General features: G+C 35.8%; 1 protein-coding gene across 2 annotated transcripts in view; it reads left to right on the top strand.

Moving 5' to 3' along the window:
- Positions 1-19,191, top strand: part of NAA15 (N-alpha-acetyltransferase 15, NatA auxiliary subunit) — a 103,110-nt gene extending 83,919 nt beyond the window's left edge. Inside the window, exons 16-20 of one of the 2 annotated variants that reach the window (XM_008992689.5) lie at positions 5,377-5,485; positions 7,771-7,869; positions 13,889-14,032; positions 15,155-15,252; positions 16,768-19,191. In XM_008992689.5, the coding sequence (XP_008990937.1) occupies positions 5,377-5,485; positions 7,771-7,869; positions 13,889-14,032; positions 15,155-15,252; positions 16,768-16,968 (651 nt within the window). In that variant the 3' untranslated portion in view covers positions 16,969-19,191. Of the gene's footprint in view, positions 1-5,376; positions 5,486-7,770; positions 7,870-13,885; positions 14,033-15,154; positions 15,253-16,767 lie in introns of both variants that reach the window. The other variant, XM_002745345.7, reaches the window with a different exon arrangement.
- Positions 19,192-19,408: the final 217 nt, after the last annotated feature.

The raw sequence follows: 19,408 nt of genomic DNA, 5'->3' as shown, positions 1-19,408 counted from the left end.
AATTGTAATACATGGTAAGTAGTTGTGTTTCTAAACATAGAAAAGGTAACAGTAAAAATAGGGTATTATAGTCTTATGAAACCACTTACGCAGTCCATTGTTGACCAGAAACATAGTTATGTGGCACATGACTGCATATAAAATAAAAACAAAGCATTATTAAATTAGCAGTAATTCCAGTATAGAAGGAGAAAAGGAAAATGGGAAGGGGTTCAGTTAATAAGGTCAGTATTAAGTCGACTGCATATAAATCTGAGGTCTTGGCAGAAGCTTTATAACTTGATTCTCCAACTTACCAGGAGGCATTAATTGGTATTTATGCCCTTTTGTACCACTTATTTTATGTTCCTCCTTGCCTTATCTCAGCACTTTTTTTTTTTTTTTGAGACAAAAGTCTCACTCTTTCCCAGGCTGAAGTGCAGCAGCATGATCTTGGTTCACTGCAACCTCTGCCTCCCAAGTTCAAGTGATTCTCCTGCCTCAGCCTCCCCAATAGCTTGGACTACAGACATGTGCCACCATGCCCACTAATTGTTTTGTTTTGTATTTTTAGTAGAGATGGAATTTCACCATATTGGCCAAGCTGGTCTTGAACTCCTGACTTCGGGTGATCTACCATCTTCGGCCTCCCAAAGTGCTGAGATTACAGGTGTGAGCCACTGCGCCCCGCCTAGCATTTTTTTCCCCATTGTATCTACACTTTCCTTCCATAGACTATGATTTCTTAGTACAGTAAAAAATTTAATCATGTTAAACTTTTTGTTGCTGTGCTGGGAGTTGCTATGCTAGAGAGATATACTCCTTTATAATATATCTTAACATGAGGATTAGATTTCAAGTCAGTTTATAAAGTTAAAAATTGCATATGATTAAAATTGCCCTTTCAAGTGTCAAATTGCCTGTAAGTGCAGTCCAGTCTCATCCTATATGCATTTAACCTAGGTGAATTCAACTCTTCATGACTGAATGTAATTTTTTCTTTAAGGGAGACACAGAATAATATGTATAATGATGGTTAATTCTATCTAATATTTCCCACAGTGAACACTGGACCCCAACTCAGTATGAGATGGGAGGCATGACTGCCATAGTCCATTTTAGTTCTTTTGTGCCTATCTTGGTGTAAACATCTTGCAATGATGATTGTTACTTTGATATTGAAAACATGGTTTTCATACACAGAATACAAAGTATTTATATTTTTATATCTGCCTGTCTTCAGCTTAAAGGATTTTCTTTTTTTTTTTTTTTTTGGGGTGGGGGAGGAAGGCAGGAAGGAAGGGAATAAGGACAGTAGGGAGGAAGGAAGGGATGAAGCAAGGAAGGAAGGGAGGAAGCGGGGAGGGAGGGAAGGGAAGAAAGGAAATCAAGCAATGAAAGAGACATTGCCGACCTGGATCTAGAGGTTTACAAGTTGATTTCTTTTTTTTTTTGAGAGAAGGAAAGAAAAAAAAAAAATAAGTAAAGGAGAGGAAGAAAGAGGAAGAGAAAGAGGGAGAGTAAATGGAAATATTGCTTTATTTTGAAAAAAAATTGGGTATTAATAATGGCCAATCAATGTTTCATTTAAACTAATGGGTAGGTGTGATGTGGTATTGACAAGAATGTATATTTTGTGTATTTGAAGTGGAGAGCTCTATAAATATTTATTAAGTTTACTTGTTCTGGATCTGAGTTCAAGTCCTTGATGTCCTTATTAATTTTCTGTCTCATTGAATCTAAGTCTCCTATCTGGGTGTTAGGATTGTTAGCTCTTGTTGTTGCATTGATACTTTTACCACTATATCTTTGTTGCTTTAAAATCTATTTTATCCAATACGAGAATTGCAACTCCTGCTTTTTATTTATTTATTATTTATTTTTGCTCTCCATTAGGTTGGTAAATCTTTCTCCATCCCTTTGTTTGAGTCTTTGTGTATCCTTACATGTGAAACAGATCTGGATGTAACATGCCGTTGGGTTTTGGCTGTGTCTTTTGATTGGGAATTCAGTCAATTTAAATTTAGGGTTACTGCCATTTGATGTTGACTGGCTGTTTTATCCATTTGTTGGTGTAAATTCTTCTTTATGTTGGTGCTCTTTACTTTTTGGTGTATTTTTAGAAAGGCTAATACTGGTTGTTTCTTTCTGTGTGGAATGCTTCTTTCAGAAGCTCTTGTAAAGCAGGCCTGGTGGTAATAAAATCTCTGAGTTCTTGCTTGTTCATAAAAGATTTTATTTTTCCTTCAGTTGTGAAGCTTAGTTTGGCTGGATATGAAATTCTGGGCTGAAGGTTCTGTTCTTTGAGGATGTTGAATATTGGCCCCCACTCTCTTCTGGCCTGTAGAGTTTCTGCCGAGAGATCTGCTGTAAGTCTGATAGGCCTGCCTTTGTGGGTAATCTGACCTTTCTCTCTGGCTGCCCTTAGTATCCTCTCCTTCGTTTCAACCCTGGTGAATCTAATGATTATGTGCCTTGGGGTTGCTCTTCTTGAGGAATATCTTTGTGGTGTTCTCTGTATTACCTGGGGTTGAATGTTGACCTGCTTTGCTAGTTTAGGAAAATTTTCCTGAATAATATCCTGAAGGGTATTTTCCAGCTTGGATTCATTCTCTCTGTCGCATTCAGGTACACCTATCAAACGTAAATTTGGTCTTTTCACATAGTCCCACATTTCTTGGAGACTTGCTCATTCCTTTTTATCCTTTTTTCTCTAATCTTTTCTTCACGTTTTATTTCATTAAGTTGGACTTTGACCTCTGATATCCCTTCTTCTGCTTGAACAATTCGAGTGTTTAAACCTGTGCATACTTCTCGGAGTTCCTGTATTGTATTCTTCAGTTCCATTAATTCACTCATACTCCTCTCTAAGTTGTCTATTCTCAATAGGATTTCATCAAACCTTTTTTCAAAGTTCCTAGTTTCTTTACGTTGGGCTACAACATGTTCTTTTAACTCACCGAAGTTTGTTATTATCCATTCCTTGAAGAGTGATTCTGTCATCAGGAGGCGCTCGTTCTCCATCAAGCCTTGTTCCATTGTTGATGTGGAACTGTGATCATCTTTAGAGGGAGAGGCGTTCTGACTTTGAGTATTCTCAGCTTTTTTACGCTGGTTTCTTCCCGTCATTGTAAATTTATCCTCCTGTCTCTTTGAAATTACCAACTTTCAGATTAGGTCTCTTGAGTGGATGTCCAGGTTGTTAGTTCCCCGGGCCAGAGCAGCGGCGTTAAAACTGATGGTGCTTTTCTGCCCAGGATTCTCCTGTCTGGCTTCCTTCTTGTGTCCGTAGTAGGCGACTCTGCCTTCCCGGGGCTCCAAACCTCGGTCAGAAGGGGAACCGGTCCTGTTTACTCTGCGCCAAGCGCTGCCACGTCGAGGTGCTGGCGGAACCGCTGCGCCGACCACGAGAGTCGCGCTGGCGACTCGTGTGTTTCCTGCACTGGGGGATCTTCTGCTCCGTGAGCGACCAGACTTTGTCTGAAAGTGTGGCGTCCTCTAGTTCTCCGCGCCTTCCTTGAGAGCTGCAATCCCGGGATGTTAGCGATCGGCCATCTTGGATCGTTCTCCCAGCTTAAAGGATTTTCAAGGGATATTTTGACTTTTTTTTCCCTGAAACACTGATTTTAGACTTGTGTTTCTGATTACATGCTTTCATGTATATATAAAACCTTGTTCTGCACTATGTATGAGTAAATATATAGTGTAGTTAGATTTACTGTGGCTATCTGTGTATATTTAAACACTTAGATTTACCCTGAGAGGTAAGCAGAAACTGAGACTACATATGGGAACATCAAACTGAAGTCTCCTTTGGGGGAATATATTCTTGTTTATTAAAGTTTGAGACAGAATTAATTTCTCTGTCTCTTCTCTCCAAATTCAAATACTTGATTTAACTAAATCCAATGTATTGATTCACCTGTCCTATAGTCCTTATTGCCTTCTGTAATAGCAGCCAAATATCTCTCTGATAGTGAATAACCTTGGTCAGTACACAGACCCTCATTTCAATCTGTACCCTAGAGGCGTGAAAGGCATGATACAACTAGGTGGCAGGTTCAGTTTCCAGTTCTTTGCCTTTCTCTGATACAAATATTTCTCCCCTTATACCACAAATTCCAATCTAGTAGAATATGGAGTCATGGGAGCAAGAAGTAAAATATGTACAAATGTGTGGAGAAGTCATACCTATGAGGGTCTTTATTTTCTCCTCTATTTCTTGGTTCCTGAATCCACATTTATTAGAAATTTCTGGTTCTGGTTTAGAACTTACATCCTTCAAAAGAAAACATTCCAGCAATTGAACTGTATTGTGTTATTGTCCTGTAAGGCCAACTGCTTTATACATTAGGATATGGTAAATCCCATAGAATTCACTCCATTGCCTGCTGCTGCTGCTGCTCCTCCTCCTCCTTCTTTCTTCTTTCTTCCATTTCTTCTTTCCTCCTCCTCCTCCTCCTCCTCCTTCCTCCTTCCTCCTTCCTCCTTCTTCCTCCTTCTTCCTTCTTTCTTCTTAATGAAACAGTTTTCTTGGTCAGAAGCTGTTTTGGTGAAACACAATTACTGTACTGACAGAGGCATGTTGAACAGATATGGCAAATCCATTTTCCATTAGGGTAAATTGTTCTTGTCTCTGTGATGAGAGAAGGCAAATACAGAATCCAGATGTCCAGTGCCCTTCTGATAAATATGGTGGTGTTCTCCAGCCCCACCTCAGATAAGACAGGAAATAGTGTTGTCTCAATATTCAGTCCAGGAGTAGAATAGAAACACAGTTGCATTATGCCTGCCTAGTAATGATTACAAGTATGTAATTACTGTGACATTTATGTAATTAATAAAAAGTTGTAGGAACACAGTTCTAGAAATATTAATTTTTTAAAATGCCGCCTTACTGTTAATATGTCACTTGAATAAGTATGAATTTCTATAGAATTTATAGAACAAAGTAAGACAGAATGGACAGTGTACTGTTTTGAATAGCTTGATTATACTTCACTTTGTTTGAATTATAAAGAATATTCACTCATTCTGTCATGGTCTCTATAGTTTCCTTTGTACTTCTCCTTATCCTTGTTCACATCTCTTTTTTTTCCCCCTTGGCTATCTGACCTGTTTCTCTTACTGTCTCTTCCTGGTTCTATTTTATCTACTTCCTTCTTTTTGGATAGTTCCTATCCAGCAATAATATAATATCTAGGGTTAAAAATCAGTGAAGAATTCTAGAATTCAAAATCCCCTTTGTTTAGATTATGGGAGGTTAAAATATGACAGTGTTTTTCTGGGTGACTGGTAAGTGATTTTATTTTTTAAAAATAAGAATTTTTAGTAGAATAAAATCACATTCCCCAAGAACCTGACATCCATTTGTGTAATGTCTTTTATTTTTGTTAGGTTGAAACTCCACTGGAAGAAGCTATTAAATTTTTAACACCATTGAAGAACTTGGTGAAGAACAAGATAGAGACTCATCTTTTTGCCTTTGAGATTTACTTTAGGAAAGGTAGGCAATTAGGGTATAGTGGCCCTGATAAAACTGATCACTGTATTTCTTAGGTATAATCACCCAACACCAATAGCTTCACTATTGTATGATTATTTAGCAAATACCAGTGCAGCTTTCTCACAGACATGGCTGCTATGAACAGAATGTACATAGATACAATGATACAATTACTTCTTTTAGGATATTAGAATCAATATTAGATGTATATACATAGCTAGAATTCAGGTCAGATGTAATTACCATGTATATGGTTCAAAGAACTGATGATCATGTGGATAAAATTAGTTAATACACAGAGCTGAGACTAGTACCTGGTATACAGTAAGCATTAAATAAATGTTAGCTATTATTAGCTATTGTTACAAATAGAAGATAAAATTTGGGGGCTGGATCTTGAAGGATAGATTATATTTCTAAAGGAAAAGATACATAGAAGGGAAAAGTATCTGTTAATACACAGGAGTATGTAAATAATATTGAAGTTGTCTAAACTGCCTGGAGCAGGTAAAAGATCAATGAAGAGTGTCTTGGTTTTCAGGTTTAGAATGCTTATAATATATGTATTTTTGAGAGAGAGAGTAAATAATAAGATTTTAGAGTACTGAGTTAATATTATCCAAATGGTCCATTGAAAAAAGTTTGTTACAAAGGTGATGCATATTAAAGGGAAGAGAAACTGTTTAGTAAGATTAAAGAAAAGGTTGTTGCTCTAAACCATGTACCTACTAAAGAAAATTTGAATAACATGGTACTTCTCTATATGAGTATCCATTTAAAAAGTCATGTTTGGCTGGGCGCAGTGGCTCACACCTGTAATCCCAGCACTTTGGGAGGCCGAGGTGGGGGATCATCTGAAGTTAGGAGTCGGAGACTAGCCTAACCAACATGAAGAAATCCTGTCTCTACTAAAAAATACAAAAAGTTAGCCAGATGTGGTGATGCATGCTTGTAATCCCAGCTATCGGGAGGCTGAGGAGAATCGCTTGAACCTGGGAGGTGAAGGATGCAGTGAATCAAGATCATGCCATTGTACTCCACCCTGGGCAACAAGAAGGAAACTCTGTCTCAAAAAAAAAAAAAAAAAAAAAAAAAAAAAAAGTCATGTTTATCAAAAGTAATTGATGTTGGGGAAAAGTTGCTATGTTATATTATTCCAAAGTAGGATACAGAACTGCCTATGAATTGAAATTTTATTAATATATTTACATAGGTATACAATATAGAAGTGGCTGGGAAGAAATAGATCAAAACATAATAGATTGTCTCGATAGAATTTTGAGTGATTAAAATATTTACTATATTTTCTACTTCCCACAATTATTGTAATGTGGAAAATAAGTTTAATAGTCCAGTAATTTTCAAACTTTTAACAGTTAATACAATGCCCCCTTTTTTAAAAATTCTTAAATGGAACCCCAAAGTATAAAATACAAAAGCTGCTCTGCTTAAAGTGGCAAAGGGCAGTCTACCCCATTCAGTTGGCTTCTTGGCTGTATTCTAACCTCTAAAGAATGCTGGGGTTGGAATCCACTGCAATTGTGTGAAATTGGGAACGACTAAGGCATGGCAGTATGTTTGGCTTTTTTAGGATTGGGGACAAGGGAAGGGAATTAGAAGAGACTGGGGTTTTGAATTTTGATATAGGGAAAATGGTGCCAAATTAGGAAAGTCTTATCAAAGAGGTGGTTATAGATAAAACTTGGAAGTAGACCGAGTATTCAAGTGCAAATTTCCATTTAACAGTGGAGATACTACTGAATCTTGGGAAATACAGGGAATGGGAGTGGGGATAGTTCAGAGAATGACTGAAAAGATAACCTTGGTAACTATTCTACCTTTAGAGGGGAAAGGAGGAGTCATGGATTAACAGGAAAGGAACAGTCAAACAGAAGGGAAGCTGTTTCACATGTCACAAAATAAAAGAATACCTTCAAACATACACAATGACATTTTCTAAGTAGGGAGAAAGGTTTCTTTATTTTGAAATAAAGGAGGTTAGGAAATGAAAGCACTTCAAATTTTCTTAGCTTATATGTCATTAGTTTAAATATTGCTGAATGCCACCTAAAATTTCTACATTTCACAGACCTTTTTTCTTAAAGTATGTTATATGAAAAATATTAACTAATGTTGCTAAGTTTGAGGAAAATCATTTGCCTCAATCATATGTTTGTGGTTCTGATGCGATTGACTCTGAATTTACTTTTTCTGTTTGTGAAGTCTTGGCCCTCAAAAGGAGGCCTCTTATCACATGATCAAAGTGTATCTTTCTCTTTTTATAGAAAAGTTTCTTTTGATGCTACAATCAGTAAAGAGGGCATTTGCTATTGATTCTAGTCATCCCTGGCTTCATGAGTGTATGATTCGACTCTTTAGTACTGGTATGTTTTTGTTTTTCATTACTTAATATTTGATACAGTGGTTGTTAGTGACTGTATAAGTGGTCTGTACAAGTTTATCATAAACCCAATGATTTTAAAGCTGTTCCTTTAAAATCTGTTGTGTATTAAATTAGCTGTTGTGTATTAAATTAGCTAAGGGAAAAGCAGGGCTTTTTTTCTTTATGATGAAGGTTTTTATTTTAAGGCTACAAGTACTACCTGATTTTGACATAGAATTATTCAGTCCAGATATTTGAGAATCACTTTTGTTTCTGTTTCTGAAAGTTACATGTACATTGAAATTTTGACCACATTTCATTATGTAAAACTTCTTAGTAAATTGTTTTAAAATTGAAGAATCTCTTTGAAATTGACAGTTTTTGTTTTCTCCTTATTTATCTGTATTGTAGATCTGAATTTGCATGAATTACATTTTCTTAGCACGGTTCTTTGAGTCATAAATTTTTTTTGTTACTTTAAAACAATTATCTGTGTTTTCAAATACTTTGACAATCAGATCTATTAGTTTTACATTAGTTTTAATGTGAAGTAGAACTACAGAATTTTAGACTCCAAAAGGTAGATTTTTATAGTAATTATCTCTCATTTCATAGTGGGAAAAATCTGAGACCTTAAAATACTACTTACTCTTGGTATCATAGATAGAAAGTTAGTAATGCAACAGTGGCTAGAGCCAACATCTTCATATTCTTTCCACTGTAAGAACTGTAAATTTATAATAAGGTACTCCTGTAGTCAGGTTGTATTGTTACTGTTGTTTTGATTTTTAAGTGACTGGAGGGGAAATACAACTTTTAACAGAATAATCTATAGAATTTGGAAATAATATTAGCTATCTCATTGCCAATTCCATAAATTTAAAATTGATGAAATTAAATCAGGCATCCCAATCATGAAAAAATACTAAATTGTTCCAATTAAAAACGTCATGTTGGCTTGGGCAGTGTGCCTCACACCTGTAATCCCAGCACTTTGGGAGGCAGAGGCGGGCGGATCATTTGAGGCCAGGAGTTCAATATCAGCCTGGCCAACATGGTGAAACCCCGTCTCTACCAAAAAATACAAAAATTAGCTGGCCATGGTGGTACACACCTATAGTCCCAGCTATTCAGGAGGCTGAGGTGGGAGAATTGCTTGAACCTGGGAGGCAGAGGTTGCAGTGAGCCAAGATCGTGACTCTGCATTCTACCCGGCCACAGAGCGAGACTCCGTCTCAAAAAATAAAAAATAGCATTATTTTGACTTTCAAGAAAAATTAGACTTGAATTATACTTATACTTGCCCAAAAAATAATTTGTGCTACAGAAACTGAATTGTAGTAGTGTTTTTCCTCAATTTAAAAAAATCATGAAAGTAACAACATAACCACATTACGGAATGTGAAGGAGAGAATTGCTGTATTTAGTAGTTTCTCTTTAGTTTTTTTTTGGGAGGGAAGTATGAAAAATAACTTTGCAATCATGAGTCATAAAATTAAGGCTAGAAATAATAGTTTTAATTTATTCTCAGTTAAGATGGAGTTATGTAAAGTCTTTTCAAAATGAAGTATTTTCAAAAATAATATACACACTGTTATATGCTTTCTACAGATTTTCCTGAAAGGTATTAAAATAACCTAAATTTTATTGAGTTAGATGCTTTCTTTTGAAATACAAATTAAAAGTGACATACTTAAATGTATTTGCTTATAATCAGTATGTAGGTTGGTTAACGTGTTTTCTTTCAATAGTTGGTTTCAGAAAATTAAAACACACATGGACTTAGAATGATTCATAATTAGTTAGAATTATTGAATATCTATACTGGCTATTCCTCTTGCTGTATGTGTTCAGCTGAAATGATCATTACTTTACAAAGTGATCCAATTTTCACTGACTTTAGGCAATGAAATTAAGTTGTCTTTAATTACAGTGGTAAAGACTTGTCATCATCTCTTAAGCCTTTAAGAAGTTGGGTAGACTGCTTCACTGCCTTTGTTGAAACAGGGCTGTACTATAAAGGTGTATGAGAAACTACGGATAGCCGAATAGTGCCATCTTTGTTATATCCCAAGGGTTTCTTTAAGTAAAATATTTGGTACTTTAAAAAAATATTTAATTTATAATTAGTTTTTCAGGAATACTTTTGTCATGTTAAGATACATTGTTGTAACTGCTTCTTTACAAAGAAACCCTCAAAGAGACCTTTCTGGAGAGTATGGAGGAAAATAGTGTCTCCAGACCTATTTCATCAGTTTTGGAAACTTTGCTGAGTGAAGGTGGATTTTACCATGGTTACTGGCACCATCCAAATCTCTAGGATATGTTGTCATACTAACAATGTTATTACTAAGCCGCATGCAGTTATTTACTATATAGGAATACTGTCTTTTTATTATTATTAGGATGATTTAATACCCTTTTAAAGTTTTTTTTATGATTTTAAATGTTAAACTTGTAGGACCTAAATTAAATTACATTTCTGGTCAGTGCTAAGTAAAACGAACTGTTTTCTTATTCTGTCTTCTTATTTTCTTATGTGTTTATATTCTCCTAAGTGCTGCCTTGATGTACAGTGAAACTTACGTCTTTTTCCTGTCCCATTTGCATAAATTCATTTTTCTTTTCTCTGCAGAGATTTTTTTATACTTAGGTATCTCTTCCCAACCTTCTTTAATATTCTAATTTATTATTATTTAAACCTTGTTTAATAATAATTTAATTTTTTAAAGCATTGTTTAATCTCATTTATGTTGCCATTTTGAGTTGTAATCACTTATTAAGTTGTATTGTAACCTGGTAGTGAACAGTCATTACCTCACACAAAATAATAATATTTTCTACCCAAATTATTAACAATGCCAGCTAGCTCGAGAACCCTGTGCAATCCCTTTTGCTAAGAATCAGCTACCTTTTCATTGTGTGTTTTAACCACTGGTGCTTGCTTAATTTATTCATTCTGTTACTAAGCTAACAGCATGAACCAAACATTCCAGTTTAAGATGTCAAGGACCCAAATCAAAGCCTCTTACAAAAGGTTTTATTCCCCTTCTCACTCACCAGTTATTACTTGTCCTTGATTCTCAAGACTTACTGTCCTGCTGTGGAAGGTAATTGGGTAGTAAGAGGTTTTCTACTTCCTGAGGCCTTGATGTTTTTTGGTCAGTTTTATCATTTTCAAAGTTTTCTTAGAGTTTTTTCCCCTGTCCACTATTCTTTAGCAGTAATAGGACATCTGATTTTGTGTCAAATCTGTGACATTTGAGGTTGCTCCTTTTCTTAAAGGTACAGGTAAAGTTTCATTACACAGAATTCCATAGGACATTCTGGGATTTACTGCAGTGGAATTTTTTTCCTTTTTGTAATTGACTTTTTCCTAGAAATTATAGTTCCAGAAAACTAGAACTATAATTTCCAGGAAAATAATCCAGAAAAGTTTAGAAGAAAACTAAGTGTGCCTCAACCTTTTTGGAATCAGCTGTTAGTGAAGTTATTTGCTTCTAATTTTGTAGAATATTTTTAGCAGTTTTAATTTTTCTGGGAAACCATTTAATCTGATTAAAACAAGTTTAAAAAGATGATGAAAACCATAAAGACCCTTTGTCTACCCCTCTTTCTATCAACTATGATACAAACTATGCAGATACTTCCTACATGTAAAGTATCCTGAAAGCATTTCAGGCAAAACAACAAAGCCTATGTAAATAATTTTTATTTCTCAGAAGATACATATTTTTTGAGATATTTAATGTTCATTGCAGTTGGCTGTAATCTGTTTTAATAACTTTTTCCCCCTGTTCTCTCTCTATTCCTGCTTCTCCTCTGAAAAACAAGCATTGATAAATTACCAAAACCAAGTTGAAAGTACAGCCATAATGGAGGTTAAGCTAAAGTATTTCACAAGTAACTCATTTATTTTGAACCACTTAGTTTACTCATTTATTTTGAACCACTTAGTTTTATAGAATAATAGAAGAAATGCTATTTAACCAACAAAGAGCCTGTTGGTGAATTATTGAGCTAATATTTATGTGTAGAATATTTCACTTAGATAATACTTCCCACTGAGTTCAGTATATTTTTTAAACTTAGACTGATGATCCTTTAGCAGGATAGTGAACTGAGTTAATAGTGGGTCATTACTAGCATTTGAAAACCCAAAATATAAATGGAATAGTGTAGAAAAGATCAGCATATGTTGTGCACAGTGAGTGTTCTGTGAAACTTTTGTTTCACTTAAGTTACAGAAATGGAATATATATTTGTCACAGTACAAATAACCTAATTGAAGTGAAACTTTGAAAGCCATCACCATAGTTGCCAGCCATAAAGAAAATTGACTTATGTTTTCATACTATGATAAAAATAGTAACTAAGATTTATTGTCTACCTGTTACATAAAGCTAGCACTTTTACACAGTAGCTTTTCCTTACCGTAAACCTTCTAGATTAGGTATCACCCCAGTTTTATAAATCCAGAAATAGGTTCAAAGAGGTTATGACTTATCCAAGCCTGGATCCATACCCAAGTCTCTCTGGCTTCAAAGCTCCAGACTCTCTCTTTATGCCAAAATGATAATGAAACAAAACATAACTTGGATACAATCCAGAGGAATTGGGGTCTGGTTTTTCATCTCCAAATCCCAAGGCCTGGGAATATGATGACAACGGTGTGTGTGTGTATGTATGTCTTTATTTCTATAGAGACAGTCTTCCTCTGTCACCCAGACTGGAATGCAGTGGCATGATCTTGGCTTACTGCAACCTCCACCTCCCAGGTCCAAGCTATACTCCTGCCTCAGCCTCCTGAGTAGCTGGGACCACAGGTGCACACCATCATGCCAGGCTAATTTTTTTGTTTAGTAGAGACAGGTTTTCCCCATGTTGGCCAGGCTGGTCTCAAATTGCTGACCTCAAGTGATCCACCTGCCTTGGCCTCCCAAAGTGTTGGGTTTACAGGCACGAGCTACGGTGCCTAGCCTATTAACAGGAAAATGCTTTGGTGGTCCTTGGGAGTTTATTATATAGTGATAGCTGAATTTATATAGTTTCTGAAATAAAGGTGAATGACATCAGCCATGTTTTGTTTTGTTCTGTTTATTGAAACATGTGCCTTACTTGGATATAAAAGATAGGGAGGGTGAGGAAAATTTGTTGTCTTCAGCACTACATAGTTGCTGTGTTACTATTTACCAGGTAGGTGTTCTCAAGTTGCTGCTTTGCAGACCGTAAGGTTGAGGGGAGCAGCTCTTGGGGTTTAGTAGGCTGTGAAACTACATGTTTTGTCATCTACTTTGCTTACAGTTCCTTTCTGGAAATTAATCTTGTGTTAATAATCTTTAAATGCCTTTAGAACATTAGATTGTTCTGCTGACATATATTCTTTCAAATGTATATTGCTGGGCATGATGGCTCATGCCTGTAATCCCAACACTTTGGGAGGCCGAGGTGAGCAGACCGCTTGAGCCCAGGGGTTTGAGACCTGTCTGGGCAACATGGCGAAACCCTGTCTCTACAAAAAATAGTAAACTTAGCTGTGCCTGGTAGCTTGCACCTGTGGTCTAGCTACTCAGGAGGCTGAGGTGGGAGGATCACAGAAGCCTGGGGAGGTTGAGGCTGCAGTGAGCCATGATTGTGCCACTGTACTCCATCCAGCTGGGCAGCAGCAAGACCATGTCTGTCTCAATCAATCAATTTATATAGGTAAGCTCTTTTTGCAAAATTATCAGTAGGTTTTATCTTGTCTTTATATATAATTGCCATATTTCATTGTCCTCATCATTAGGTAATTTAACTCCTACAGACCAGGCATGGTGGTGCACATCCGAAGTCCCAGCTACTTGGGGGAGCTGAAGTGGGAGGATTGGTTGATCCTGGAAGGTTGAGGCTACAGTGAGCCACGATTGTGCCACTGTACTCCAGCCTAGGTGATAGAGCAAGACCCTATGTCAAAAACAAACTTCTGTAAACTTTATCAGAGTATTTAACTGCTAAGGTTTTATTTTTAATTTATTCAGCAGTGTGTGAAAGTAAAGATTTACCTGATACAGTTAGAACAGTATTAAAACAAGAAATGAATCGTCTTTTTGGAGCAACGAATCCAAAGAATTTTAATGAAACTTTTCTGAAAAGGAATTCTGATTCATTGCCACACAGATTATCAGGTAATCATTTTATTTTATTGTTTCTTACCCTTCTAAAACAACTTCAGTCTTTATTTTAATGAATCAGCAATAATATAAGGTATACATTTTTAGAATGGAAGAGGCAATGTGTATGTTATATTGTGATCCTTTGAAAACAGGCAACTTAAATAAGTGGGCACAGTGGCACATACCAGTAGTCCTAGCTACTCAGGAGGCTGAGGCCGAAGGATCACTGGAGCCCAGGAGTTTGAGACCAGTCTGGGCAACATAATGAGATCCTGTTTCAAATCAAAACAAAAACAAACATATATATATGCTTCCTACACATTTTTAAATTTCTTACGGCAAAATAATCACTATACATCAAGGTCGGTAGTCTCTTCTGGTTCAGCATTGGCATTACAAAGAAGCAGGTGTAACTGAACTTAAATGTATACCATAAAATGAAGATAGAGCTTTCTTTTATTTCTTCTTTCATCATTGGGCTCTTAATATTCACTCAGATATGACCATCCTTTTCCATTTCTCATTCTTATGTAGGTATCAGACTTGACAATGCTAAACACCTGAAATTATCTTCCGAGTTTGTGAGAAATCTAAGGCAAGGGTCTGATCTGAGCCACTGAACCAAAATCTGGACTTTATGGGACCATGTGGGTAGTACTTTTCAAATACCTGGCTTAAGCCCACCAGCTTTGTATGCCTTTGTGGAATCCTGAATTCAGCATTTTGGCTCATACTGTCAAGATGGGATAGTCCCCAAACCCCCAAATTATTCTGCTTATTTCAGAAAGAAGACAATCATGGTCCCGCCACAAAAAGACAAGTATTACTAGAATGCTTGTGTTTCTTCATAGTCTCCTTTACTGTGCATGTTTTGCATATACATTCTATTTTATTGGGTAGAGATATGTAGTATACCTTAATTGTTCTTTTACTTTGGATGGTTAAATAAACTAATCTTCCGAGAATTGTTTTTTTTTAAAAAACAACAGTGTCTCCAGTAGCTGTTCCCATTTTTCTAATAAAGTGCTACACCCTCTGTGCACATATATCTTGTTTGCATTTTATATCTAAATAAGTAGAGGATAAGATGTTGGTTTTACCTTGAAATAAATTTCCCGTTTCCCTCTCATTTAGCTGCCAAAATGGTATATTATTTAGAGCCTTCTAGTCAGAAGCGAGCAATAGAGTTGGCAACAACACTTGATGAATCTCTTACTAACAGAAACCTCCAGGTAAAGAGTTTTTCATTATCTCTCTGGAAGAATACTGAACTACTTTTTCTTTTTTCACCAAGAGAAATAATTTGTTACTTATACATACTGTTCTTTAAATCATTATGAATCTGTGTCAAAAACAACTTACCTTAAAATTTATTTAGAGTTTTGTGTGTGTACATATGCACACCAGGCTCCTTGGCATTCAGTAACTAGTTTCACATCTGTGTAGCTTGGAATAACTTTTTAAGAAATATGTTTTAATAAAATCATATATACATTTTTGGATTTCACCTCATATCTGTGCATATCTGAGCATGCAGTGCTCTCAATGAAGATTGTGATGTTTTTAAGATGTTTTTCAACTAGGCGTTGTGGTTCATGGCCTGTAATCCCAGCACTTTGGTAGGTTGAGTCTGAGAGGTTGGCTGCAGTGAGCTGTGATTGTGTCACTGTACTCCAGTACGGACAACAAGTCAAGGCCCTGACTCAAAAAAATATCTTTACTAGGGGCTAAATAAAAATACCCATTTCCTAACTTGTAATACAGTATGAGATTAAGTTAAGCAAAAGTTGATATGGGTGTATTGCAAAATGCTATAGTTTAAACTAGAAACAAATGGATAGCTACCTCATATTATAATTTGCTAGATAAATGTGTATATGCTGACAGTTATTAATATATTTAATAGCAAATGAAGGCAGTATCTTTAAGAAAGAAAAATTAGACTTGTTAGTTGTACCATTTAGATTAGAACCTGGATTTAAATTTCTAATATAGGTCCTTTGTAACCTGGGTTTAAGTTGCTTCGTAACCTGGCAAAGTTTGTAGGGTTTTTCATATCTGGAAACCAAGTAGTGTTTTCTAAGTGAAAATATTAAGAAAGCAAACATGAGAAATGCAAGTCAACATGAATCAATAAAAAAGATTAGAAGCAGACTTAGGAGTTTGGTTGAAAGAATCACTCATTTTCATGAACTAGTTTTTCTTCCAAATAATCACTTCATATTTGAGACACTCTTTTCTGCTTAGTTATTGGATGTGGCTTAAGATGCTCTTTAATTTGAACACAGGGTTGAATACGGTGTTTGATTATGCTGGTTGGCTCTAAGCTTTCGAAAATATTAAAGGGCATATGTGCAGTAATTGATACTGGCATTGTCAGTCTAGATGTTTATACCCAAGGCCAGGCTAGACCAAGGTAACATTGCTTTCTAAGGTACACTTGCTGAGAGTGAGTGCCTCTTTAAATAAAGCACCCTGTTTACCTTGCTTGCCTCACCAAAGTCCTGTGTCTACAGTCGTCCCTGTTTAGCCTTTTGTATAAACCTTGCAATTCTGGAGAAATGGTTAAATTAGGCCTTGAAGAAAATCCTAATGGAATGTATTTGCAGGAGTAAACAGCTTTGTTTTTCTTAAATATGTGTATTTATTTCTTACTGTAGAAATTCCTTGCTGCTGAAATGTCTAATAAATTCAAAGTAAGAACTTTTTTTAACCAGTTATAACATGACTTTTTTTTCTTTCCTTAGACATGTATGGGGGTATTGGAAGCCTTGTGTGATGGTAGCCTAGGAGACTGTAAAGAAGCTGCTGAAGTTTATAGAGCAAATTGTCATAAGCTTTTCCCTTATGCTTTGGCTTTCATGCCTCCTGGATATGAAGAGGATATGAAGATCACAGTTAATGGAGATAGTTCTGCAGAAGCTGAAGAACTGGCCAATGAAATTTGAACATCACTAAACAAGCAAATGGAATGACTTTGGACCATATCTAGTATATAATATTTTTGTCACGCACCTGCTGCATTGCTCTAACTTACACAGAATGAGAGGAGTAAATGTTCTTGCCTTCAAATAGTGTTTTACGTTTTTTATCCTGCTGAAAAAGTATATATAAAATATCTAACATTACAGGATAGAGGTTCAGTTTCTTAAAAAATTAAAGCTGCTAAAATTGAGTGGTTAAAAAAGATACCTTATCCTATTCCTACCCACCCACCCATGTTTTTAAACTAATTTATATAAAATCTGGAGGCTGTTACAGCTAATAAAGCAGGTGTGTGGCAGAAATATTACCTTAAATTTGTCTTGTGAGATTTTACTATATCTCAGACAGCATAAATGCTGTTTTAGCACTGGATTCTTTCACTGAGCACAAAGAGTTGTTGGGGCTTTAGCATCTGACTGATTTTGTTACGGGGTTGATTCTGACCATAGGAAGTATGCAATGTGAATCACTATTTACAGAGAAATCTACAACAGATGCTTGATGTTGTAGAAACTGGGACATATAGATACCAAGCAAAATTATAAGAAACCTATAAGGTGTTCAATATGCTTGTTTTTCCAAAATTCACTGTACATGATCAGTTTGGTGTTCTTGTACCACAGTTTTTAACTGAAGGAACCAGTCGTAACAGTCTCAATTTTAACTAAAACTTGAAGAACTAAAACAACAATGCAAACCTTTCAGCATTGTTTGGCCAAACTTGTTAAAACTGTAATGCAAGAACCAAATGCACTGTGATGTGGCACCAACTAATTAGCAAGCATGAATTTTTCACCCAAGAGTGAAAAAAGGAAAATCTACCATGGCTTGAAGTTAAAGAGCAGAACTCCTGACTACCATTCTATGACTGATCAAAAGACTAATAGTTAAAAACCTCAGCAGGCCTTGTTCACGATATGCAGAAAAAAAAAGTGCTGCAGTTTAGATACCTCTGGAATTTTTCCACAGTGTCACAGGTTTGTAATACTTGAAGCCCTACATTTCTAAGAATATATTTCTTGCTCAGTCGTTTCAGGCAAGCCCAAGACTTTGTAATTTTTAAAGGGCCCAAGATTTTTTTTTTTTTTTTTTTCCAAATAACAGACCAGCTTCTTTTTCTTGCAGTTACAGATGTAATTTCCTTTTTGTTGTCAAACATAAGGTACCAAATATGATGCAATAAATTGTTTTGAAAAACAGTTGTGTGAATATTTCAACTAATCCGTGTTGGGCTTCTGTGAAATACACAGGTGGAAACAGAGGTGCAAGCCAGAGGCAGTGTCATATGCTGTAAGGCTAATACAGATGGGAGCTTTTTAGAAGGGACTAAGTGCTGGTGTCAGGAAAATTCCATAATGAAGTAGAATGCTGCTCCTGCATTAATATTTCATTGAGTGCAAGGATGGTGGCAGGTACTATGAATGTAATTCATAATTTAAAAGGAATACTAAAAACTATTTCGATTAAGTAAATGAGCCTTAATATGTTAAACCTGTACACTAAAAACTAGCCTCAGGCTTAATATTCCGATTGCATTTGCAAGATCTGAGCAAATAAGATTAAGTAAAACGAATCAGTTGTATGTAAAATTGACCTTTTTGTGGAACATGTAGTTCATAGAAAGAGTACCCTAAAGGGAATTTGCCGAAGATCTTTTACTGATTGAACAGTTGTGCTACAATCAACCTTTCATAGTACATGACCTGCATTCCACATCCCAGTCTAACAGTTTAGTCGTGATGTAAAGAGAAGTACAAATTGAACTCCAGTGCTTTGTTATGTTTTATTAACTGGCCCTGTCTCAGGAACATCTTAACAAATGGCAAAAAAAAACAAAAACTTATTTTCAACTCCTATGAGTGGCAACTGAAGTTCTTATTGTTGGGAAAGAACACTAGTCCTACCTCTGCCACTAATGAGGTGTTTGGAGGAGGCACCAGCCATATAATAGGGGGTGTATGTGTGAATTTTGTTTTAACTCTACTGTATATTGAGATGAAATTCATCTATTTGTCTTGATGATGTTCAAATGATGTAGATTGTCTTAGAATGAATATTCATAAGTACTCAGAACTCTTAAGATGCAGATGCCACCAGTAAGGAGCTAAATTCCTAATATGTATATTGTATTCCAACCCAATTTTACTGGAACTATTGAATAAATCTTTTATTTTCTTTCAGGTTTACTTGATAGTGGATACATTGGTGTCAGAGGACCTTGACTGGGTTCATTTTATGTCCAGACATCACCCCTGAAACACTGTACTGTACTATCTTGCTCTGAGTAGTATCAACTGGATCATCTCATATTTGCCTCATTCATCCTATTAATTTTAAATGATACTGTGGGGGAAAAACAGGGTTAGAAAAACAAGTGGAAACAAACGCAGTGATGTTATAATC

This window comes from Callithrix jacchus, chromosome 3, assembly GCF_049354715.1.
Source record: "Callithrix jacchus isolate 240 chromosome 3, calJac240_pri, whole genome shotgun sequence".
Taxonomy (NCBI): domain Eukaryota; kingdom Metazoa; phylum Chordata; class Mammalia; order Primates; family Cebidae; genus Callithrix; species Callithrix jacchus.
This window is presented reverse-complemented; position numbering and strand designations above follow the sequence as displayed.